We start from the raw sequence: 25,834 nt of genomic DNA on the forward strand, positions 1-25,834 counted from the left end.
CTTCAAAAATGAAAGTAAAATAAAGACTTTTAGACAAACAAAGCTGATGATTTATTGCCAATAGACCTATGCTACAAGAAATGTTTACAGAAAGTTCTTCCATATCAAATAGAAATTAGGATCTATGCACACACACACACACACACACAATAGAGGCTAGAAATAAAATACAAAGGTACATGTTAAATAAATGCATTACTTGAAGGACTATTTATTCCAAGAAAATATTAGAAGCTCTACATGGTCTAGAAAGAGAGACAGGAATTGATAATATCTAGATACTAGTGGTAATGATTATCTACTTGTACCAAAATGTCTTTTATAAAAATCTAACCTTGTCTTGACTTCTACATGTTATTTAAATTTTACATTGAAACCAGCTAAGATTTTATCTCAGCTTTGGTAATAAAGTAATATTTTACTAGCCAAAGAATAATTTAGTGCAAACATATGCTGTTCTTTTCTGACATGGTTAACCAAGGTCATGGGGAGCCAGAATATTTAGATTCAAGTCCAAAATCCAGGGGCCACCACCTTCATGACAGAGTATTGAAAGGAGCAGAGATAATGTGTGTCAAGGCATAATGGAAGCACATAGTAGACAGTTAATACATGGCTGCTATTATTGGCTACTGAAGTATATCAAAGATACATGAAGATGCCTTTCTTGCCATCAGTAATGAAGCTAAGACAACACTTTACAAATAGCAGTTCCAGAATCCATTGACACCTGTTAATTAATATGTCTAATATGTTAGTGAGTGAAGTATTCAGGTTCCAGATACTTAAGAAACTGTCTCCTCATCCTGCCAGGGGAATTTCACACATAGAAATAGATCGTCAATGTGGGGAGAGAAAAATGACTGTTAATGCAGTTGGTGTACACACACACACACACACACACACACACACACACACACACACACAAAGTTCTCCCAAAGTCCTACTTGGAAAAGTACCTCTTATAGAGGCAAACATATGACATTTTGACTTGGAAAATTTTTAAAAAGTCAAAACAAGCTGTTGAATTTTGTGCCACAATGGTTTCTCCCCTGCCCAGATTTTTAACCACTAAAATGGGGAAACTTGGATGTTGATGCTGCAACCTCAGTACTGAATCATCTCTGTCCTGTATTCCAGAGTAAAATTCAGCTGTTTGGCTATAGCAATTTGAGTCTGTTTAGAAAAGCCAATGGTTTAATAAGAGCAGTTAAAGGATGTTTTACCTCTTCCATCTTTGTTGACTTTTAATGAAAAGGATCTAATTAAAAACAGTTCACAACTCTTTAGTTGATTTTTATCACATCTTTGGAATTTAGAGTTTCATAGTTTTAATCTCCAATAACTGCATACAGTGAGAAATTCATTGAAGGAAAAAAGTATTTCATTCTCAAAATTTTGATGGAGCCAGTGTAAGATGTAACAGTTTGAGGTGAGGGCAGGGTGGGAGAGAAGATTCTGGAGTTGGAGCTGTTAGCCAAAGGCAGACTACCCATCAAAAATCAAAAAGAAGACTCAAGGAGAGGGAATATTTACATACACAAGGAACCTATGACAAGAGTCAGCAGTCAGAGCAAGACAAAGTGAGGGGAGAATACCAGAAGACAAAAAACCTTCTCCCTGCCAAAAAAAAAAAAAAATCTGCCTCAGCAATAGGCTAAATGGCTTTTGTTCTCTATTGAAGCTGAGCAAGAGAAAGAACATCTTGGCATTGAGAACATGGTGTAACAGATGAGGGAAATGTCCCCATGCACAGAGAAGAGCACAAAGGGAGGAACAAAGCCCTCAGGCAGGTGAAGACACAAAGGCTGTGGGAACAGAAAGAGGCAAATGGACAAGAGGGAATGACCAAAACCAGAGTCATGAGACAGGGACTGAGAGACAGCAGAGACAGAATGGGGAGCTGAAAAGGCAGGAGGCAGATGCATGGTGGGGCTTCCTCCATGACATCTCCAAACCCAAACAGGGGAGCTCCAGAAAGAAAGAAAGAACAGGTACCCCCAGAATCTAGTCTTCTTGTTCACTATCTAATCCCCAGCACCTAGAACAATGCCTGGTATACAGTGAGTGTTTAAAACACAGGTGAATGAAAAGTGATACACGCAGAAATGAGAAGGAAGTTGTATCCCTTGGGAAAGGCCATGTGCCTCATGGACTCCATGACTCAGGTGTGAGTCGGCAGAGAGGTTACCAAAGAGCTGGGCTCTCTTACAGCATGGTGCAGTGACACTCACTTTGGGACCAGTTTGGTTTTGCTGTTGCAGGACCATCAAGTGTAGGACCATCAAGGACCCAAGTAAAACTGGCAGTGGTTACAACGGTAACTGATGAGCAAGGCAGTGGCAGAGGCCTGTTGTGCTTAAAAGGCCCTGCCTCCATGTCTGTTCCCAAATCTCACCCACATTTAGATGTCTGAATGTCTCATATCATCCAAGGCCTCTCCTTTGGTGACTGTTTCAAAGTCACTAATATTTAGACAAGAATCATTCCATTAACTTAGCAACACATTTGGTAGGACCCTGAGGAAAATGGACTCAAAACATAGATACTCCCAAAAACCCAACACAGAAGACTGATCAAAGATGGTGTCTCAAAGGAGACGGAGTTAGGCTGCTTATAGATTCCCAGTGACTCACCCCACCTCCCAGGGGATAGCCCACGTGGAAGACAAAGCCAGGAACAGTGTGTAGAGCAATGAAAATGAGTCCGTTGTAGACTTGTGTGCCTGCTCAGCCCTGGCTATATAATGGTCACCAACAGAGAAACACACCTAGAGCTTACAGAGACAGGAGTGACACAACGTCATTAAGAGAAAGGTATCACTGAGAGATATCATGCTCATTCTTAAAAAAACAGACTAATGATAATAGATAAGAGATAATTATATAATAATAATAAACAAATGGAGATGAAACAGGCCTTAAAAAGATTCCAGTTGTTCGAGTACTCTCTTGGAGTGACAAGATTTCATACATTTTCATCTCTTCCCAGGGCACCAAACAGAAGCATTGTACTCTTCTGAATAATTCTATCCATCTTCTCTTAGTTTATCCCATCACCATGGTGATAAGGCAAAGACCTTGTTTATATGTGTCTGCACTAGACTAGCACCCTCCTCAATGACTTCAGAAATATACCTGGCAGGGTCTACAAGCTACTTCTAATGGAATTTCTTTTGTAAGACAAGAATGAATGGGATAAGCGAAGGATTAGGAAAAATAGACTCTGGATCTTATCTTTACTCTGTCATCTCAGAAAGAGGATTGAAATTCCAGTTTCTGTTGACCAAAGGGAGGCAGAGAGGCTGCTCAGTTGCTTCACAAAAATGTTCCAAGACCGAAAAACATGTGACAGCCAATCATTTTGCCACAGGCAAAGCAACTAAGGAGCTCTGGTAGAGACTGCTAATTGTTTAACACACATCTATTCACCCTTCCTTCCACAGAAGTAAAGCCAGGGTTTTACTCCAGTGGGCAATGTATTTACCAAGAGACTACACTTCCCAGTTTCCTTTGAGTGCAGATAAGGTCAGTGAGGGGTAAGTGGAGAGGCTCTGTGTCTTCTGGGAAACCTCCTTAGAGGTGAATGGCTCAACTGAGGGGTGGTACCCCACCCCCACCTTCCTTCTGGTTGGAGCATTAGTGGTCACCTTGAACAGTAAAATGAAAGAATGAAAGGCACAAGCTAAGCATGGTGGAGCAGAAAGTCAAAAGAACCCTGTTCCCTACTGAATGTGTGCTGACCCTGGATCACCACAGGTCTTTTATATTGGAGAGAGATAAACTTCCACCTTGTATAAGCCAAACAAAATTCCTAACTGACAGACCCACTGTCAACCTTCTGAGTAGTTCCCTTCTGGGCTCACCCCCAAAGCCAGCAGGGCCCAGGCCAAGATCAGAGGTGTAGACCCACCCTGTGAGGGAAAGTGAGGCTCTTGGAGGCACAGGACCTGGGGCAGTGGTTTGAGTTGCAAGGATCTAAATGCGATATCACTAGCTTCTCTTCCTCTCACTGCCTAATCCCTGTCTTAATCACTCACAGCTTGACAGTAGAGCAAAACTTGAAGTAGTCTAGTTAACTATTGGTAAAATTATCTTTTTTTTTAGAGACCACATACTCTTGTTTCTTTATTTCATAAATGAGGAAACTAAGGCACCAATAGAATTTACTTTTTCCAGCAGATTTTGGAGCAAAAACAAGCCTGAGGCTGCCTAACTTTCAAGCAAGAGCTCTTCTGCTATCCCTCTATTACTCCTTATGTCATTGCATTATAACTATTTTGCTAAGGTTTTCTATTTTTTAATTTTATTTTAATTGTTGTTGCAGTACAATTTTCTGTCTTTTACTCCCATCCCAACCCACCCACCCAGCCCTCCCCTCCTCCCTCCCATGGTAAAATTATCTTTTGGAGGAAAAGTCTGGAACTATAGCTTGAACCGTGCTGTTTTTCTTTTACCTTTAATACCAGTGTCTTTTCTCTTTATGGGACTGTATAATGAAAAGTTGATCAAGCCTGGTTCTCTGGCAAGCCTTTCTTTGGTGAGCTGTCATCAGGATGGCTAAGTACAAGTTTACCGACCAACTGCAATATTAATGCTGATGTACTGAATTAAGGAGGACTCTCTAAATCTTTGGTCTCCACCACTTACACATGTGTTTATTTGAGGAAACTATCCATGTGGCACTTAGCTGGATATGTCTGCACCAACACTGCACCTGAGAGGGCAGTGGAATCAGTTGCAAACTCTGACTGTCAACATGGGAACAGGGACTGTTGCCTTCAGACAGCCATGTGGGAGCAGTTGGGAACTTTATAAGGTGTGCCACTGGCATGACCCAGGACTGGGCCCTGAACAAGTGGGGTACCTTTCTCTGTTACTTGCAAAGGTCCCAACTCAGCCTAGGGTAGCAAAGACTGAGACCTGATGTGGCAGTGCCACTAATAATGGGACCCAACCTCCAGCTCACACCTCTAAGCACAAGGACTCATCCCTTAAGGAATCTGTCTCCTCCCCATGGCCTGATGGGCAGGACCAGTAAAGCTGGTGTCACAATGTGAAAATACCCAAGCCATCGCACTCTCTCTGTGTATCTTGGAAGCACTTTTCCTTTAGTTCAGTGATTCTCAGTCTTATTTAGATTATGGATCTCAGTGTTCTCTAGGTTGGATAATCACCAAAGGACATTAAGTGCTCACCCACACTTCAGATAACTGGCCTTTCAAACAGCCAGATATAATTAAAAAACCATTGAGCAAATAACCTTGCTACAGATGAATGTTTATGTACCCCCCAAATTTATATATTGAAACCTAATCCCCAATACAGTGGTATTAAGAGGTGGGGACATTAGGAGGTGATTAGATCATGAGGGTGGAACCATCATGGATGGGGTTAGTGCCCTTATAAATGAGACCCCAGGGGAGAAATGAGAACAAAGAGACTCCAGGGGCTCCCTTGCCTCTTCTGTCAGGTGAGGACATAATAAGAAGACGATTGCTTATGAATCAGGAAGACAGCTCTCACCAGACACCAAATCTAAAAACACCTTGATCTTGAACATCGCAGGCTCCAGATCTGTAAGAAATAAATGTTTGTTTCTAAGCCACTAGTCTATGGTATTTTTTTATACCAGCCCAAAGAAATCAGGACAGTACTTATATCTCCCAGCTTTCTAGATACAATGATATGAGTGGATGGTTTCTGATAGCTACCACCTCCTTTGGTTACTGGACTGGTGATGGAAGATATTCTCAAATAACTATTCAGGGAACATAATGTAATAGTCTTTGTTCTGTCTGAATTTAGAAATAGTCTTTGGACATATGTACCATGAGTACCCACTTAATGAATAAGATTACAGTATCACATTTTTTTCAGGGACTAGGTGAAAAAAAAACTTCCATTTTTATGGTCAGAGAAACCCAGACTAATATACTCAGCTCAGTTCTCATTAAAAAAATAGAACATCCTTTGTCTTCTCACCTGAGCTCTTCAAATTAATCTAAGGTCTGCTTGTCCCAAAGCATTACTAATTGTATAGCAACATCATTTATATCACAAAATTGGAAATGACATACATATCCAGTCACAGAGTAATGGTTAAATAAACTATGACACTCAACTGGTGAACTCATGCAGCTTATGACATTGTGCTTATAATATACTCTGAAGTTAAACGGTGAGACGTAAATTATATATGCAGTATGACTGCCATCATGTAATTATATTACAAAGAAGCATAAAATATAGAAAGATATACTTCAGAAGATTAATAATGGCTGTGTATATGTGTTAGGATTGTGGATGATTTTCTTTCCACATTTCTGAATTTTGCAGATTTTCTCATGGTGAAAAACCAAAATCAATGAATCATTTAATTGTTAATTGAAAACATCTTGTTGTTTCTGCTACAAAACTTTTGGATATTGATACTGGGTGTGTCTACTTGAAAGAGCTGGACTGAGAAACAGAGAGAAGACCCTGTGGTGCAATCAAAACGGGGAATGAAAAGGCACAGAGTCCCCTGTGTAGCTGCCTGTGTAATAATCATCACTGGTTTTAGCTCTCACTATGTGCCAAGCAGTTCCCATGCACTTTTTTAATGTCCTCATAAACACTCTAGGAGTTAGGTACTGGTGTCACTACCATTTCATAGTTGAAATGGAGCCTTAGATTGGTCAGCTCTTTTTCTAGTAGGAGGAGAAGTCACAGAGTGTGATCCTGGGCAGTCTGTCTCCATGGTCCACCATCTTCTCACTCTGCTCTACTGCCCCCTCCTATCTAGAAGCAGAGACTGAGGGGAGATCAAGCATATTTCTAAGCCACAATTCCTTTCATGCAAGGATCTCTAATATGCAAGGCTGTGGGTTCAATCTCTTGTCAAGGCACATACAAGAAGCAACCAACAAGTAAGTGGAACAGCAAAACAATGTTTCGATCTCTCTCTCTTAAGATCAATTAAAAAAAAAGAAAAAAAACGAATCTTTTGTGCCAAACAAAGGCACAGTCTCCATGTCCATTTTTAGGTGATTCTATTCAGACAAGTCCTCAAATGACTCCTGCTTGTCAGTGGACATGGTCTCTATGAGCCACTTGTTCACCAGGTTATCTCAAGGCTCTAATCAAAGGGTGATCTATAAATTGTCCCTGTTTGGGACAATATGCTCAGCTTTGAACACAAAACATAAATCCATTGCTTTGGGGCAAGAAGCCCACTTACAAATGCTCTCAAGGTGGCCAACTTTGCAGGCGCAGACCAACATGGATACAGTCCATGCCAGCATCCTAGTTAAAAGGTGAAAATGGTTGCTGTCTCTTTGCCAGCACAATTACAGGCAATCATTTTCCATGTGCTTGTTGAAAGTAGATTGGCCCAGCAAATGACTGGATATGCACCGCTGACACCATTAGTGCACATAGCACTTTGAGGCTCTCTATTACAGTCACATTCTCTCTGTACAGAAACCTACTGGTGTAACATTTCTAGAAGTGAGGGGAGGGGAGACTTCACTATGAGAGAATTCCAGAACAGAGACAATACCCAAAGACAGTCTCCTCCCATTGGAGTCAGGTGTTTCGCTAAAACATAGCATCTCCCCCACCCTCCCTGCCACCTCAGGGAAACACGAGTAGGGGAGTGGGGAGCTACAGAAACAGATTCTGTGAAATGAGCTAAGCAGATTGCTCTAAAGGAATTGACACTGGGCTTAAAGGAAATCCATTTCAAATTAAAATTAAAATTAAAAACAAATGTGTGAGCAGGGAAAACTTAATGAGCAAAAGGAAATGAATAAAGACAGAAGTCCTAACAAGAAGACTGAATCATCAGAGAAAGTGAAGTGAGGATAACTAGTTGTGGATATAATTGTGTTCCCTGTGCTCTGTGTCTTTTGGTCCTGTTCCCTGAGGGACAGCTCTGTGGTGTCTGTTCACTTACTTTCTCTGGAATCGGACCACAGGATCAGCCAGGAGGTCAGTGATGTCTAGCTTTCTCCCCTTCTCGATGACATCCTGATGCTTCCGAACAAACAGCCACCCAATGTGGGAGAAGAAGAAGCCCCGGCGGGCGTTATGGGGATCAGCATCAGTCTCTGAGTACTTGTGGTGGACTCGGTGGTCCCTGGACCACTCGAAGATGTCATTCTGCAGAGAGATTGCAGACTCTAAGTAAAGAGACAAAGCACCCTGGCACTTTCTTAACAGCATCTTAGCTTCCCCCTGCCCACCCCCCATCCTCACCACTGACTTTTACTTTACTCCCATTGTCAACCTCAAGTTCAACCCCTGGGGTTGATCTGGGGAGGTATTCATAAAAACGAGAATAAATCCTTACTTAGTAGGGATCTTAGCTTGTGTTCAGGATGTATCCACTGCACAAGGTTCAGTCTTGAGTGAACTAAGGGGAAACATAAAAGAAAAGTTCTGGTGGAGGCTATTGAAGTCTTCTGGGAGATCATTCATATCAAAAAAAGAGAGATCCAGTGTCAGGATAAAGTCTTGGTTGTCAAAGGAGAGGGCAACCTTGAGTATGACAAGGTGTTTGTTCTTGGCCTGGATTTCTCTGCCCTCGAACCCACTCTTAAATAACCTTGATGTCCAACTTAATGAAGGCCAGGAAGTCAGTAAGGAAAAACTGAAAGAGCTACTTCACTAAATCTCTGCCAAATACTGAGGCATAAATAATATTGTCTGAGGACTGCTCTAACAGTGTGCCACAGAAAGGGAGGGGAGGCAACCTTGGCTCCTTGAGGAATCTGGCGTATCTGGCCATATCCACCAAGAGAAGCAGCAGCAATGTCCAAGGGGCAGGCAACACTCACTAGATACCAAGAGAGGCTCTGCTGCTCAAGGAAGGAGACTCACCAGAGTCCAGCAGATTCTGACAAACTCACAGAAAGGGTCAGCCTCAGGCCCATGGGGGACACACCCTGTGGACCTTCTTGTGATAGGACAGGGGCGGGTGTCAGGGGGCTGAAGGTCCTGCATGAACCACCAGGGGCCAGACCAATGGCATGTAGGCTGGTATTATTAATGAAACCTTACCTATAGCCATGCGCCAGTGAAATCTAGAGACTTCCCATTTGTGTTCAGTTTTGTTTTTAAAACTTTGAGAAGGCAAATTAGGTTAGAAGTAACTGCTTTTGATAGGAAAATTAACCTGAAAATAAAAATAACTTTATATAGTATATAAGCTCCTCTTCTGAAAAAAGTTGTATAATGTTTGATACCATACTATTGAGTACTTAGTTGTGTTTTTATTAAGAATTTGCTATTTCACAGATATTGGATTCATTCTGCTGATGAAAAGAAAGGGAACTATTTTATTCTCAAAGTTCTAACAATTCTTTTCATTAAAATGGATTCATTGGGTTTTGGTTTCTCTGGCATACCCAGTGCTACCAGAAGACTACTCAACCTTGTGCATCCTATAACACTACTGAAAACTTAAAAATATTTTTAAAAGATTTTATTTATTTATAGAAACGGGGAAGGAGGGGGTAAAGAGAGGGAGAGGAACACTGATGTGTGAGACAAACCACAGATACGTTCCCTCTCCCAAGCCCCAACCCAGGACCTGGCTCGCAACCCAGGCATGTACCCTGACCAGGAATCAAACCTGTAGCTTTTTGCTTTTAGGGACAATTCCCAACCCACTGAGCCACACCAGTCAGGCTGAAAACTTTTAAATTTGCCTAATCCTTGGGTAATGGGTCAGAGAGAGAAGAAGTAGAAAGACCTTAAGAAATATATACTCAGATTAAATATAAAAGAGAAAATAGGTGTTTAGCAGTTTGTTTAAGGCAAAAATCATAGTCTGGCTTACTGAGATAGGAAAAAAAGTCTTTGGATTTTACATGTATTTAAACATAGTGGGCTGAAAAAGTGAATGCATTTATTATTTATAATCTCAAAATGTATAGTTGGAAAGGAATTTTAAAAGTCAGTCAAGATCACAGCAGCCCAGAATAATTTATTCCTTTTGCATCAGTTTAATGCTTTTGTTTCAATGTTCATCTGAACATAGGAAGAAAGGGAACACTCTTCTCAGTTCACAGATGGCAAAATTAAAGCTTATAAGACATCCACATAAGTTCATCTACTAAGTGCAAACAGTAATGGAACAAAGTGGTGTTTCTTTATTGCTTAGTCCATGCTCTTTTCAATGAGCTATTTCCCTTATTCTCCAAATTTGGTGGTCAGGAGGTGGGAGTCTTAAAAAAAAACTCTCATTTTTTTCTTGTTAAAAAGTTACGTTGATCCTTTAATTTATTGCAGTGCAATTTTATAACTCTAAATGGTGAGTCCCAGAGGGCTAGAAACATTCTCACAAAATTAAGCATAATGATGACGTTGTTAAGCATAGCAACGACAACAACAACAAAAGAATGATGATGAAGACAAGATGGAACAAAGAAATTTATTTACTTTGATTCCTCTTACCTGGGTACATTCCTGAAAGAAGCCACTTTGACTGCAACAGTGGAAAGAAGCAAGGGTTTTGGCCACATTCCAAATAACTGAGCACAGAATCAAGCCAAAAATATTCTTAAGACTTTTTTTAATCCTTTGTTGCTTTGTTTTTAACTCTAAAGCTGAGTCCAGTGAAAAATTGGTTCAAAGAACAAGATATAAGCCAACAATAGGGCAGAGAGGGGAAAAGACTCATATGTTCACCCAGGGGCCTTTTTCTTCCAACTCATCAGCATTTTGCCTCTATCCCGGAGTGACTGGAAGTGGTAGTGAACAGCATTTGAACAGCATTTGTGTCTGATGAAAAGCTGTGTGTACCTAAGTGTGTCTGGTATAGTCAATATGTGCAGAAGGGAGAGCTGAGGACTGACGAAGAGGGAGAGATGGCTAAGCAAACCTCAGCAGGTGAGGAGTGAGAGGAAACAGCCTGCCACAGCCCCAGTAATATCCTAGTAATCTCTCTTCCTTCCAGTGTTTACATTGTGCTGATTACTCTTGTCTGGAACTATGTGCACCACTCCATCATCCCCGCTTCACAGAAAAGAAAAAAAAAGTGAGGCATAAAGAGATGGTGAACTTCCATCAATGAGCTGACTCTCAAGTATGTGGATTCCGTCTGTTCATCATGCCCTGTGTGCACATCTGGATAGTGGCCATGATGCTGAACTCAGCAGCAACTCCTGAAACCTATAGACTCACATATTCTAACAAATCAATTAACAAATGATTTAATTTGCAACTTTGAGTTTATACTTATTGGTAGGTTCTGGTAGGTCACAGTCTTAATACATAATCCAATCACTTTCAAAAGTGGATATTCACCACGTTTATTGATTATTCCTGACAAAGAATTGGAGTGGTGAATGGAGCTACCTTGGTTCTGAGAGCTCTGGGCATAACTGAGGCACAGGCAAGTAGGGGAGCAGAAGAGGAAGAGAACAAGATTAGGAGTGTATAGGTGGTAGGTTTTATTATATGAGGAGCCATACCATGTTCTACTTTGTACTATCCAAGAGAAATATAAGTCACATATGTAATACAATTTTTTCTTGTAGCAATGTTTAAAAAGTGAAAAAATACAATTTTAATAATATTCTTTACTTAGCATAATATAGTCAAAATGTTATTTCAATATATGATTAACATAAATTATTAATGAGATATTTTACATTACATATTAATACCAATTCTTCGAGACTAGGTGTGTGTATTTTACAGTTCCAGCACCCCTCAATTTGGACTAGCCACATTTCAAGTGCTCAGTAGTCAGCCACATGTGGTTAGTGACTACCATAACCCATGACATATACTGTTCTTTGTGTGTTATACTTTAAAAATTTTTTTAGAAATAAAATAAAAACTTTTTAAGTTTTAAAAATTCAATGTTGCTTTTTAAAAGTTTTTAAAATTTAATGTTGTTTTACCTGTGAGTGTGAAACTGACATGAACCAGGTAAAGGGTCAATGGACTGCACATATCAAAAGTGTTAAAATTGTTCATATGTAAAACTTAACAATTCATTTTCTTGACCTTAAGGACATTTATTTTAAGATAAACTAAGATAAAAGGAATTTACCTTAAGGAAGTAATCATGGTGTGTACAAAGATTTAACCACAAGGATGTTCAATGCAGTGAAAACATGGAAAAGCCCTAGATTTCCACATAACAGGAAATGACTGAGTACTTGTGATACACTAATTAATTCAATACTATGTGTGTGTATACTTAGAAAGCTTCTGGAGAGAAATGTTAAGAAAAAAGTCTTAGGGTTATCTCATGGGAGTGAGACTGAGAGGTAGGAGCTGAGGAGAAATACTTTTATATTTTATCTTATACTCTCAAATTTTTTTACAGGAGCATCTGTTAGTTTTGCATTAAAGAACTAGTTTATAAAAAAGGATACTGTAATACTGACATGGAGAAATGACAGGGAAAATAGTTAAGTGAAAAGTAGTTTCCAAAACAGTAGATACAATATGAACCCATTTTTAATAAAAATTTGTATTTGGGCATGGGAAAAATAAAGGAAGTATGTAAGTCAACCTGCTTACAGTGATTCTTTCTAGAAAGTGGGATGGTGGGTGATTTTTAAGTTTTTCTTTTAGTTTGTACTTTTAAAATTTTTACAATAAACAAGTTTTTCTTTTGTAAGATGGGGAAACAACATTTCTTTTTAAGTTTCTATACCCCTGAATCAACACAACCCAGCTTCTGCTATCAGCCCCACATTAGGAAAAACTCTATGAAAAGTAAGATTCATTTAGTTTCAAGTTATGTATCTTTATATCACCCATTAGCACTAAGTCAACCAATCACACCTCAACCTGTGTGACAATGCCCTTGCTTAAACTCACCCTGTGTCTTGTACCTTTATTACTTCACTTGCCATCATAGAAATATTCCTAAACAGGGTCCCTTCTGAGACTGTAGTAATGGGAATGGATTGTATGGTGATTTTTCTCTATATGCCCAGTCTTTTGAGCAAAGGTAATTAATCTTATAAATTCCACTGAAGCAGATTATGAAGCCACCCTCTCCATGAGTACTTCTCCCCAACTTCCTCTTACGAGCAGAAGGAATTTGTGAGTCTAGTCCTCTAAATGGCCAGAGGGGAAACTGTCTTTTAAAGGCCACATAATTTCCTAGTTAGCAAGATGAAGGCCAAAATGTAAACAGTATTAGCTGTTCCTGTTCAACAGATCTGAGACCAGAGTCCATCGGCTTTCCTCCAAGCCTAGCTGCAAACAGCTGCTCGCTTCTGACCAGACACCAGGCTGCTTGATCTCTTCCCTGATCCAACTGTGTTGGTGCTTCAGATTCCAGAAGAGGGAGTTTGCCAAGTGGCTCAAAACATAGCCAAAGCATGAAAAAGGTGAAGGGATTAAACAGCAGCAGCAGCAGCAGCAGCAGCAACAACAACAACAACTCATAGACACAGACAACAGCATGGTGATTACCAGAGGGAAAGGTGGGTGGGGGAGGTAGAAGAAGGTAAAGCGCCAATAAACAGTGATGGAAGGAGACTTGACTTTGGGTGGTAAACACAGTGTCAGATGAGGTATTATAGAATTGTACATCTGAAACCTGTATAATTTTATTAACCAATGTCACCCCAGTAAATTCAATAAAAAATAAATAATATGACAAATCAGTGTAAAAGAAAAAAAACATAGCCAAAGGGAATTCCACTTGTATTCATAATACACTTTTGTTTCCAATCAATAGTGAAAAAGAAACTAGAACAACCAACAACAGACATGTCAGCTTGAACAGGCAGGTTTTAGAGTAGAATGTGTGTGTCTTGTGAGTGAATGGCGTCCTATCTGGGAAGAGCCATCCATCAAGGGGGTCAAAGAGAGAAAGACATGGCTGTCTCTACTCTCCAGTGACCGTAAGGCTCATTTGAAATAAAGTTTATCTGAGTTTCTGGGGACTGAATATAACCTCTTGCAGTTCAGATGCCAACATTCAATAAAAAATAAATAAATAAAAGAATATGACAAATCAGGGTAAAACAGAAAAAAAAAACACATAGCCAAGTAGTGAAGAACATTCGGTGCTTTCCCCATTGTTCATACTAGGTCAGCACTGATTTTCCCCCCATAACACTGACAATGCATAAGAAGAACCCGGAAAGTCCCCAAAGGACCTGGCAGCAGTCTACACCATGTGGCAAACTGTAGCCTCTGGAGAACAAGTCCCCACCTGCTGCCCAGCCTTCACATGGCCCTCAGCTTACAGAGTTTTAGGAGCTAGGTAAGTGCTAAAAAACTAGCTTTAGTGATTTAAAAAGTGTTTGCTGCATGACTGGTGTGGCTCAGTTGGCTGGAGCACTGTCCCATACGCCAAAAGGTTGTGGGTTTGATTCCCAGTCAGGGCACATAACTAGGTTGCAGGTTCAATCCCCAATTAGGAAGCCTATGAAAGGCAACCAATTGATGTTTTTCTCACACATCGGTGTTTCTCTTTTTTTTCCCCACTCCCTCTCTCTCTAAAAACAATGAAAAAATGTCATCGGGTGACAATAAAAAAAAGTGTTTGCTGACCCTAAAAAATTGCAAAAAAGGAAAGGGATGGTTCATCTTTTCTTTTATTAAATCTTACAATGAGAATGTATTTGAATAAAACTTTTATTCAAATTAAAACACATTTTTAACACACATTTTAAAAATGGCTTGGGTAGTCCTCTTGGTAGACAAATTGGCCATCTGTGAATTTTGCCAGTTTAGGTTTTGGAGGGTTTTTTGGTCAGTGATATGAGCATTGTTCTATTCTCCTCAGCTAGATCTCCTTCACTCGGTAAGTCAAAATTTCAGGAAAGAAAATGCCTAGAAAACAATGACAGCCCAGTAGCAATGGACTCCTCTTGCTCCCAGATTTTGGTTTTTAAATAGCATTCCCCTTGGTTTTAAAAAGAGTGAGGACTCTGGTGAAATGGCAGACACCAGGACTAGGGCAGGAAAAACACAAGAGGAACTGGATATACTTTGTTATGCCAGAAAATAAGGATTTGCTCTAAAAATGATGGCAACTAGTCAAAAAGGACACAGGAGCCCATTTGTATTGCCTTCCACTTAACAAACTGGGGCAATTTGATTAATAATTTGGGGCATCAAGATATATAACAGTTATAGACTAAAATCTATTTAATAAATAAGAATCTAGGTTCTGGCCAAGATGGAGGCGTAGGTAGAAACCCTTTGTTCCTCGCACAACCAAAAGGAGGACAACAACCAATCTAAAATCAATAAACAACCAGAAGCACCAGAAAATCAAACTGCATGGAACTCTGACAATCAAAGAGTTGAAGAAAAAATCGGTCAGAACAACCAGACCAGTGAGGTGGTGGAACACAAGGACCAGCTGGGAGAGAAAAACCTTGGCAAGGCAGCAGACCGGGTGGGTGGGGCTGGCTGCAGCTGTGGGGCTGTGGGCTGTGTGGGCAGGGCTGACTTAAGGGGAAACTGAGACTCAGAATTGATATGGCGGTTGCTACCATGGGAGAAACTCCCAGTCTCACATGCGAGTCCATCTGAAAGTGCACTAGAGACCTAGAGATGAGCAGATAAATTGCACTATTCCCTCTCTGGCCCATCCCCCATAGCCTGAGCACCGCAAGGAGGGTTGCCCTGCCTGGGTGAATACCTAAGGCCCCGCCCCCTTACAACTTATCAGGAGCCCAAAGACAAAGAAATATCGCCCAAACGAAATTACAGAGCAAAACTTCAGAAAGAAAGTTAAGCGATGAGGAAATAGCCAGCCTATCTGATGGAGAATTTAAAGCCCTGGTAATCAAAATGCTCACAGATCTGATTGAGCTTGGTTGAAAAATGAAAAACAAATGGAAGATATCCAAAGTGAAATAAAGTAAAATATTCAGGGAACTAACAGTGACAGGAAGGAAACCAGGACTCAAATCAACAATTTGGAACAAAAGGAAGAAATAAATATCCAACCTGAACAGAATGAAGAAACAAAAATTAAAAAAAGTGAAAAGAGACTTATGAACCTCTAGGACAACCTGAAACATTCCAATATCCGAATTATAGGGGTGCCAGCAAGGGAAGAACAACAGCAAGAAATTGAAAACTTATTTGAACAAATAATGAAGAAAAACTTCCCCAATCTGGCAAAGGAAATAGACTTCCAGGAAGTCCAGGAAGCCCAGAGAGTCCCAAAGAAGTTGGACCCAAAGAGGAACACATCAAGGCACATCATCATTAAGTTACTCAAGATTAAAGATAAGGAGAGAATCCTAAAATCAGCAAGAGGAATGGAGAGAGTTACCTACAAAGGGGTGCCCATAAGGCTATCAGCTGATTTCTCAAAACAAATCTTGCAAGCAAGAAGGGGCTGGAAAGAAGTATTCAAAATCATGAAAGGCAATCCAAGATTACTCTATTCAGCAAGCCTTTCATTTAGGATGAAAGGGCAGATAAAGTGCTTCTCAGATAAGGTCAAGTTAAAGGAGTCCATCACCAAGCCTTTATTATATGAAATGTTAAAGGGACTTATCTAAGAAAAAGATCAAAACCATGAACAGTAAAATGACAACAAACTCACAACTATCAACAAATGAACCAACTATCAACAACTAGGCAAACAACTAGAACAGAAACAGAATCAGAGAAATGGACATCACATGGAGGGATTTCAGTGGGGAGCGGGAAGGGAAGAATAGGGGGAAAAAGGTACAGGGAAGAAGAAGCATAATTAATAGGCATAAAATAGACGGGGAGAGATAAAAAATGTTATAGGAAACTGAGGACTCAAAGAACTTATATGTACAACCCATGGACATGAACGAAGTGGGGGGATGCTGGAGGGTAGGAGGGGCAGGGCAGTGGGGGGATAAAGGGAGAAAAAGTTGGGAAAACTATAATAGCATAATCAATAAAAGTACTTTAAAAAAAGGAAAAAATTATCTATGAGCCCATAGTAAATACATACATCCATACATACATACATACTTATGTGAAATGCTAATCAACAAACGTAGAAAATTGTTCTGGCTGGTGTGGCTCAGTGGATTGATTGCCAGCCTGCAAATCAAAGGGTTGCTGTTTGATTCCCAGTCAGGGCACATGCCTCACTGCAGGCCAGGTCCCCAGTAGGGGGCATGCAAGGGGCAATCACACATTGATGTTTCTTTCCCTCTCTTTCTCCCTCCCTCCCTCTCTCTAAAATTAAATAAATAAAATCTTCTTTAAAAATCTAGAAGAAATTATAGAGTTAGAAAATCATCATTTAGCAGGTGTCATGGCAATAACTGATACAAGCAAGAATTACCAATGTATGCTAAAACTACTGGGTAAAAGGTTAATGAAGAAAAGTATTTACATAACTCACAGTATCTCAGCATAAATTATTCATTAATTTTAAGGGAGAATATTGTAATCTTACACTGAAAAACCAGGTAGATACCTCTTTAAACAAGTGATCGAAGTTTATAGCAGCAATAATATCACAAAGTGATAATCATGTGCCTCTTGTTTTATGCTCAGGACACAAGATCATTGATGTAGCATTCCTGCCAAAAACATACAATCTGTGTAGTTATGAGGAAATGTGAACAGACCAAAAATGAGGAGCATTTTACAAGATAAGTGGTCTGTACATTTAAAAAATGTCAATGTCATAAAATCAAAGAAAGATTGGCAAGTTATTTCAGATGAAACAGGAATAAAGAGACATTATAAATGGTAATATAGGATCCTGAATTGGTTTCTGGACTAGGCTCCTGGCTAAGGTATTGTATCAACATTAAATTTTCTAATTTTGTACATGTACTGTGTTCATGTGAAATGTCTTTCCTATTAGAAAATACACACTGAAGTATTTAGGGATGAAGAGGCATGGTATTTATAACTTATAAAAATTACATAGGAGAATGTATACACATATGGAGAGAAAAAGACAATAAAAAAGCAAATGAAGCAATATATTTACAATTAGTGAATTTGAGTGAAGGTATACAAGAGTTCTTCAATGGTATTTTTGCAACATTTTGTAAGTTTTAAGTTATTTAAAAATAAAGAGTTAGAACTAGGAAGAAAAATGTCAAGGACATCTTTCTTGAAAAATCTCAGATTTTCTCTTTCCATTCTCCTTGTTCAGGCTTTTATCAGTTGACATGGATTCCTGTAATAGCCTTGTAATGTCTCCTGCCTCTAGTCCTTTCCCCTCTGTGATGCATTTGGTATACTGAGACTATACTCCCCAAATACTTATCATCCTCTTGCTTATTATCTAAAAACCTCTCTATTATTACTTTTCTCGTCAAGTCTAAACACGCCTTCTTGGCAAAGAGCTTCAACTGGCCTAATCTTATCTTTCCCACTCCATTCTTTAATTTGACAAATATTTCCTGACTGTTCATATGTGCTAGGAGATAAAGAAGGAACAAGACAATCAAGGTTTTATCCCCAAGGACTTTATATTTTATGGAGACCAACATGAAGTAAATGAAGTTAACATCATTTCAGACTGGGGTTGATGCAAATGAGTATGTGGAGTAACAAGGAAGACATTGAGCAAGGCAAGGACTTTCTAATCAGGTTAAGAAGAGTCAGTTAGGATTGAAGGAAGAAGAAGGGCATTGTCTCGGGTAGAGGGATGGACTTGACGGGGTCCAGGAACTAAGAGAAGTCCAGCGTGTTTGGTGCATGGAGCCAGGGCAAGAGTGGCTCAAGATGAAGTGGTATAATAAAGAATATATCTGGTCTTAGTCCTTGGTGGTTTCTGGTACAGAACTTCAAAAAACATTGGAATTTCCTGAGTGATAGGAGTGTCTTTATTTTGCTAATGAGGCCCCTAGATAGCTTTAGGATCTGGGCTGGTCACTAGAAAAACCAACCATGTAATTAGAGAGTTGGCACTTTGGGAGGGCAAGGGGAATGGAGACTGAGGTCAATCACATGACCAGTGATCTAATCAATCACACCTGTGCAGTGAAAACTCTGGACACTGAGTGTTGGAGGAGCTTCCTGGACGATGAGCACACTGATGTTCAGGGGGATGGCCACCCTGACTCCCCGGAGAGAGGGCGAGAAAGCTCTGTGTGAGGGATCCTCTCACACCCTGTCCGGTGTGTTGGTCCTGATTTGTATCCTTTATAATAAAAGTGTAATAGTAAGTATAACTTCCTTGAGTTCTCTGAGTTGTTCTTCCAAATTACTAAGCCTGAAGAACTGTGGGAACCTCTAAATTTGTAGCCGGTCAGTACAAGGTACAGGTAGCATAGAGACCCCATGGTGGCTGGCATCAGAAGCAGGGGCAGTCACATAAGGGCAGGATGCACTGAGGCTTTAACTTGTGGGATCTGACACTTGTCTGAGTGGTTAGTGTCAGAACTGTAAGGAAGGACACCCACTTGCGGGGGAATCTGTATTGGTGAGCAAAAGCCTGATCATGCAGGGCCTCCTAGGCCACAATAAAAAGGCTAGATTTCATTCCAAATGCAACATTAAGCCACTGAAAGATTTTTTATTCTTGTCAAACAGTGGTTTAATTTTCAATAAGCTCTGTCTGGCTACAGTATGGAAAGAGGCAAGTGTTGAAGGAGGAAGACCAGTTTACGAGGCTTGTGCAGTAATCTAGGCAAGAAACAATCACGGCTTGGATTTGAGGATGGCAGAGATGAGAAGTACGCAGGTTCAAGGTATAATTTAGCAGTAGAAAAGATTGGCTGACAGACTGAATGAGGGATGATTAGGAAAATTGAGAAACAGATTTGACACAGATTTCCAGTGGGGAAAATTGGAGAAAAGTAGTTTTGGGGGAGAGGGGAGAGCCACAAATGCGGCCTTGGGCACATTGATTTTGAGAAGCGTGAGAGACATCTAGTGAGAGAGTAGTGCAGGTACCTGGATTTGCAACACACTATACCCCATCAGTATCCTTCTTCATTCAGACTTATTCTGTACGATGTAGGGACCCATACAGTATGTCATGGTCATTCCTCTCTCTATACCTGTGTTCAAGTGTTTCCTCCTTATTCCTTTCTACCTTTCAAGTTTCAACTAAAAACCCTCCTTCTGCATTACACTTTATCCTCATACCATATTCTATTCACATCTCTGCAGCCACAAGAGTCAGTATGAAGCTTTTGAGCAATTTAATCCACATTGTTTTATGAAGGTCCCTACTTATTACACTAAAGTCTAAACAGATCTATCAGGTCATAAGCGCCTCATGACATGGGCCATTTCTTATACATCTCCTGTGTTCCTCACAAGTGGTTTATGCGTCTCTACATACAGAGAGAATTAACCAGCAGATTTACACAAAAAGCTATAGAAGAGTTGATAGGTCCTGACTAGTGTGGCTCAGTGGATTGCGTGTTGTCTCACAAATCAAAAGTGGCCAGGTTCAATACCCAGTCAGGGCGCATGACTGGGTTGTGGGCCAGGTCCCTGACTGGGGGCATGTGAGATGCAACCAATTGATGTTTCTCTCCCTCTCTTTCTCCCTCCCTTCATCTCTCTCTAAAAATAAATAAATAGCCCTGGCTGATATAACCCAGTTGCTTGGGTACTGTTCTGTAGCATGAAGGGTCACCACTTCCACTCCAGTCAGGATACATGCCTTGTGGGCCTGGTCCCCAGTTGGGGCATGTGTGAGAGGCAGCCAATTGATGTTTCTCTCTCACATCAATGTTTCTCTCTCTCTTTCTCCCTCACTTCCTCTCTCTCTAAAAATAAATAATAAATAATTTTAAGAATAAAAATAAATAAAATCTTTTACAAAAGAGTCAATATAAGATGAAAATGATCAGATGTGTCTAACTTTTATATGTTTTTAAAAGCAAGACTACAAATGTTAGACTTTGGCCAAGGTGGAGGTGTAGGTAAACAGGCCTGGCCTTCTTGCACAAATATAGCAAAAAATACAACTAGAGTACAAAACAAATATCACCCAGAATTGTCAGAAAATCAAGCTGTGTGGAAGTCCAACAACCAAAGATTTAAAGAAGCCACATTCATCCAGAAGGGTAGGAGGGGCAGGGACATGGAGAGGTGTGGAGAAGTGGAGAGGTGCCAAGAAGGGAGTGGTCAGTCTGACATCCAGGTGTGGATGGATAAACATTGGGAGGGATAACTTGAGACAAGGGATGTCAGCCCCAGGCCAGACCACCAGCCCAGGGTTCCATCACCAAGAAGATAAGTTCTGATGAGTTCTGTCAGTAAAAACCAGTGGAGACTGGAGTGGGGGAAGAAACTGCGGGATTCTCAAGAGACTCCTCTTAAAGGGCCTACAATGGACTTAGAACTCACGCAGACCCACTCCCTTTAGGATTCAACACCAGGGTAATAGCTGGAAGGGCACCAGTAGCATATGGGGAGAAAGTAAAGTGACTGGCAACAGGGAGGGTGCCAGGAGATAGCTTCCTGCCAGGCAAAACTCCAGAGGCCAGGCTGTGGCATTGTCCCCTCTCTGAGCCCTCCCCCACACAGAACCACAGAGCAGTGACAATGGTTTCCCCACCCTGGCAATTACCCAAACCTGCACACCATACAACTTATGGGTGCACATTTCTACAATAGGTCATGCTACTAAGGCAGGAAGTCAAAGCAGCTCTACCTAATACACAGAAACAAACACAGGGAGGCTACCAAAATGAAGAGACAAAGAACTATGGCCCAAATGAAAGAACAGAACAAAAATCCAGAAAAAAACCTAAACGAAATAAAGATAAGAAACCTATCACATGCACAGTTTAAAACATTGGTTATCAGGATGCTCCAGGAACTCCTTGGGTACTTCAATAGCATAAAAAAGACCCAGGCAGAAATGAAGGTTGCATTAAGTGAAATAAAGAAAAATCTATAGGGAACCAACAGTGGAGGGGATGAAGCTGAGAATCAAATCAATTATTTGAAATATAAGGATGGAAAAAGCATTGAATCAGAACAGCAAGTAGAAAAAAGCATTAAAAAAATGAGGATAGGCTGAGGAACCTCTGGGACAACTTTGAATGTACCAACATCTGAATCATAAGGGTGCCAGAGGAGAAGAGGAAGAGCAAGAAATTGAAAACTTATATGAAGAAATAATGAACGAAACCCTAATTTGTTGAAAGAAATAGACATACAAGTCCAGGAAGCACAGAGTCCCAAACAAGACAGACTCAAAGAGGAGCACACCAAGACACATCATAATGAAAATACTGAAGTTTAAGATAAAGAGAGTGTCTTAAAAGCAACAAGAGAAAAGGATAGTGTTACCTCCAAAGGAGTTCCCATCAGACTGTCAGCTGATTTCTCAAAAGAAACCTTACAGGCTGGAAGGGACTGGCAAAGTATTATTCAAAGTCATGAAATGCAAGGACCTACGTCCAAGATTACTCTATTCAGCAAAGCTATCATTTAGAATGGAAGGATCGATAAAATGCTTCTCAGATAGGGTAAAACTAAAGGAGTTCATCATTACCAAGCCATTATTATATGAAATGTTAAGGGGACTTACCTAAGAAAAAGATCAAAATGATGAACAGTAAAATGGCAATAAATTAACATCTATCAATAACTGAATCCAAATAACAAACTAAGCAAACAAGCAGTATAGGAACAGAATCATAGGAATGGAGATCATTTAGAGGGTTACCATTTGGGAGGTGGAAGGAGGAGAATGGGGGAAAGGCGCAAGGATTATGAAGCACGAATTGGTAGGCATAAAATAGACAAGAGGATGTTAAGAATAGTATAGGCATGGAGGAGCCAAAGAACTTATATGCATGACCCATGGACATGAACTAAGGCAGTGGGTACTGCTGGAAGGAATGGCAGTACCAGGTAGAGAGGGGCAAAGGGGGAAAAACTGGGACAAATATAATAGTATAATCAATAAAATATATATTTTTAATAGAGACTACAAATTTCGTCCAGTATATGAAATTCTGTGAACTTTAACATTAATTAAAATGGTTGATTCAATGACTCCCACAGCTATTGTATCTCTGCAGCTTAATAAAAGTATGTAAAATAGTATCCCTGAATCATTCCTGTGACAAGACCTGCAGCTGGCGCTACCAGGAACTAGACAAAAGGAATGAAAAGCCTGAACTCTGATAAACAAGGACCAGAGATGAAAAACAGCTCAAGCCTTCCCTGGTGTAGCTCAGTTGGTTGGGTGCCGACCTAAAAAGTGAAACCTCACTGGTTGCAAGTTTGCTACCTGGTTGGGTTGAGTACAAGAGGGAAGCGATCGATAGTTCTCTTCCTCTCTTTCTCCCTCCCTTCCCCTCTTTCTTAAAATAAATAAATAAAATCTTTTAAAAAAGAAAAAGAAAACCAGCTCAAAATCTAATGGGGAGGAGAGGAAAGATGAGGAGAGGAAAGAGGGGCAGGGAGGCAATGAATGGAGGCTCCAATGTATCTGTTAGATCTCGTAGTTTTCTTTAGTATCTTCACTAATGACTGGGAACATGGTGTGCACATTTTGTTAATAATATTGTTGGTTGGTACCAAATTAAGAGTTGCTGCAGACATCTTTGAGAACAGATGTATCTAAAGAGGTTAGAAATATGAACAGAAATTATCACAATGAGGTTTGATTTAGGAAAAATGCAAATGAAGGCAGCTGGGAGAAAAATTATCCAAAATGCACGATAATCAGTGGGTTGGAAAACCTAGAAAGCAGCAACGTCACAGTGTCTGGCAGGAGAGCAATGGAAAAGAATAAGCAGTGACAACTGCTACCGCAGACCAAATGGTTGGTGGCAGGTACAGGAAGAAATAGCTTGTCAAGGAATTGCTCTGCAACACAGGCTCCTTCAATCTTATAAACATATTTGGAGGTAATGTGAGAAAATAAAACAAAAATAAGAGCAGGTATTTGGGCCTTAGTTTCTTCAGTTGTTAGAAAAGTGATGAGACTTGGCTTCTACGGAACCCCATCTCCAACCTCTGTGCTTCTATGAAAGGAAGAGATTGGCAGGGGAGAGCACAGAGTGAAAGGGATGTCCTGTCGGAGCGCTTCTGAAGATCTTTATGAAAAGAAGGCAGAATGAAACATTCAGCTTGAAAGTGTTTCAGAATAGCTTCCAAATTAACAGGACTACAGGAGAATTCATCTTAAACAAGTGGACCTTTCTTTCAGTATAGATGTGGAGCCATATTAACAAACAAAATCTGGGAGCTATTTGTTTATAAAAATACCCTCTACTTTATCAAGTATTTCTTTACATAAAAACTCTCTGTGTGCTTTTAAAGTATATATCTTTTTTGTTTACTAAAATGTAATCATCTTGAAATGCTAAGGGAATACAAATGTTGTACAAAGAGGTAACAGCTGCAAAGTTTCTGCCATGTTTGTGGAGGGGAACACGAGAGACAGCCAGCCCTACGGGTTGATGTGTCTGAGTATAGAACTGCTTGCTTTTCCCAGGCCACCTCAGGCTATCACCTTTCATTCCTTTGAGGTGATTTCACTCCTCTCACCTGCTTTCACTGACCTACATCCACAACAAAGAAGGAAGTGAGGCATTTTAGGAGGCTGGGGCCATGTCAATCTCTATCTTAAAAGGTATATTTTTATTGGCAGGAAGTGTAGTTAATCCTGCCAGGTAAACATAGAAAGAAAATGCCAAAATACTGTGTGCCTCCTGCAGCAGCCTCAAGAGAGTTTCTCTCTCTCCCTCTCTCTCCCTCTCTCTCTGACATACAACCTCCCACCTCCACCCAGTCATCTGTTAGAGTCTCCACCAGTACTGCCAATCTGGAGTTAGAGAGCAGTATGTATAACAAGAATGCTTTAATGAATCCATAAATCACCATTATCATGAGCAGAGAAATTGCTCAAAGATGGCCAAGCTATTTGTTTTTTCCACTTGACTTCCAAATGTGCCAGGAGGGCAAAATGCTGTGGAAGGAGACATTGTGAAGCTTGGCATGCAAGCTATCTTCCAAAACCACACCAAGAAGGCTTCTCAGGGCTTCAAGGTCAGGGCCACTTTTAGTGCTGCTTGTTTACACAGGAGGAGGAAACCAACAACATCCACCCATTCTGGAAAGAGGAAGGCAAACCTGGTTATGCCAAAGAAAGGCTGTACCTCTGAAGCTTAGGCTTGTGGTTGGGGAAGGCGACAGACACTGAAACAGGATGCCTGCAGTGAGCAATGGAGCCCATGCAGACCTCCAGTAAGGTTATGGATTCTGGAGCCTGCAGTAGTGTTCCAGTTGGCATTTTGTTCTCTTAACCAATGGCTACTGCACGCTGCTGCTAATGCCCCAGCCATCCTCAACAGCATTGCCTCATGGCCAAGTCTCCCTCCTTGATGTGCACGCCTACAGAGACCCAGAGGTGGGGGCTGCTCTATGAGCCCGAATCTGGCACAAAAATCTCTGGCCTCTCATGACTATTCTGAGGCTTCCTTGTGCCATCGGAATATATTAGGCCACATCACTCCTCTGACTAAAATCTTGCAGTGCCTCTCTATGGCTTTTAAAACAATATGAAAGTCTTTGCTATGCCTGACAGTCCTGCACTGGTGTGGCCCCTGTTCCCCTTTCTGGCCTCTTTCTTCTCTGACCATCTCCCACTCTCAAGTGGACCAGCCATACTGGCCATTCTTCTCTTCCTTGAACTCACCATCCTTGTTCTCACTTTGCTCTGGCTCCTCCTTCTGTCTGGAATGCTCTTCCCCGACCTGTTCTCTCCCTCTGGTCTCAGTTCTAATGTTACCTGTTCAGCAAGGTCTTTCCTGACTGTCCTCTCTAAAGAAGCTGCCTCTCTCTTACCCTTCATCATATCACTGTGTTTAAATTCTTCACGTTCTTTTGCTTACTTATTTATTTGCTCTCTCTCCCCCTGCAATATAAAAGTACACATTATGAGGACAGGGAGCATGTCTGTCTCATTC

General features: G+C 40.6%; 1 protein-coding gene across 1 annotated transcript in view; it reads right to left on the reverse strand.

The window, feature by feature from the left end:
- Positions 1–25,834, reverse strand: part of SCD5 (stearoyl-CoA desaturase 5) — a 163,135-nt gene that overhangs the window by 37,585 nt on the left and 99,716 nt on the right. Inside the window, exon 3 of the mRNA XM_045819956.1 lies at positions 7,939–8,144. Within this exon, the coding sequence (XP_045675912.1) occupies positions 7,939–8,144 (206 nt within the window). The remainder of the gene's footprint in view (positions 1–7,938; positions 8,145–25,834) is intronic.

The sequence above is a fragment of the Phyllostomus hastatus genome, unplaced genomic scaffold, assembly GCF_019186645.2.
Source record: "Phyllostomus hastatus isolate PE091 unplaced genomic scaffold, TTU_PhHast_1.1 phas_scaffold_39, whole genome shotgun sequence".
In the NCBI taxonomy this organism is placed as follows: Eukaryota; Metazoa; Chordata; class Mammalia; order Chiroptera; family Phyllostomidae; genus Phyllostomus; species Phyllostomus hastatus.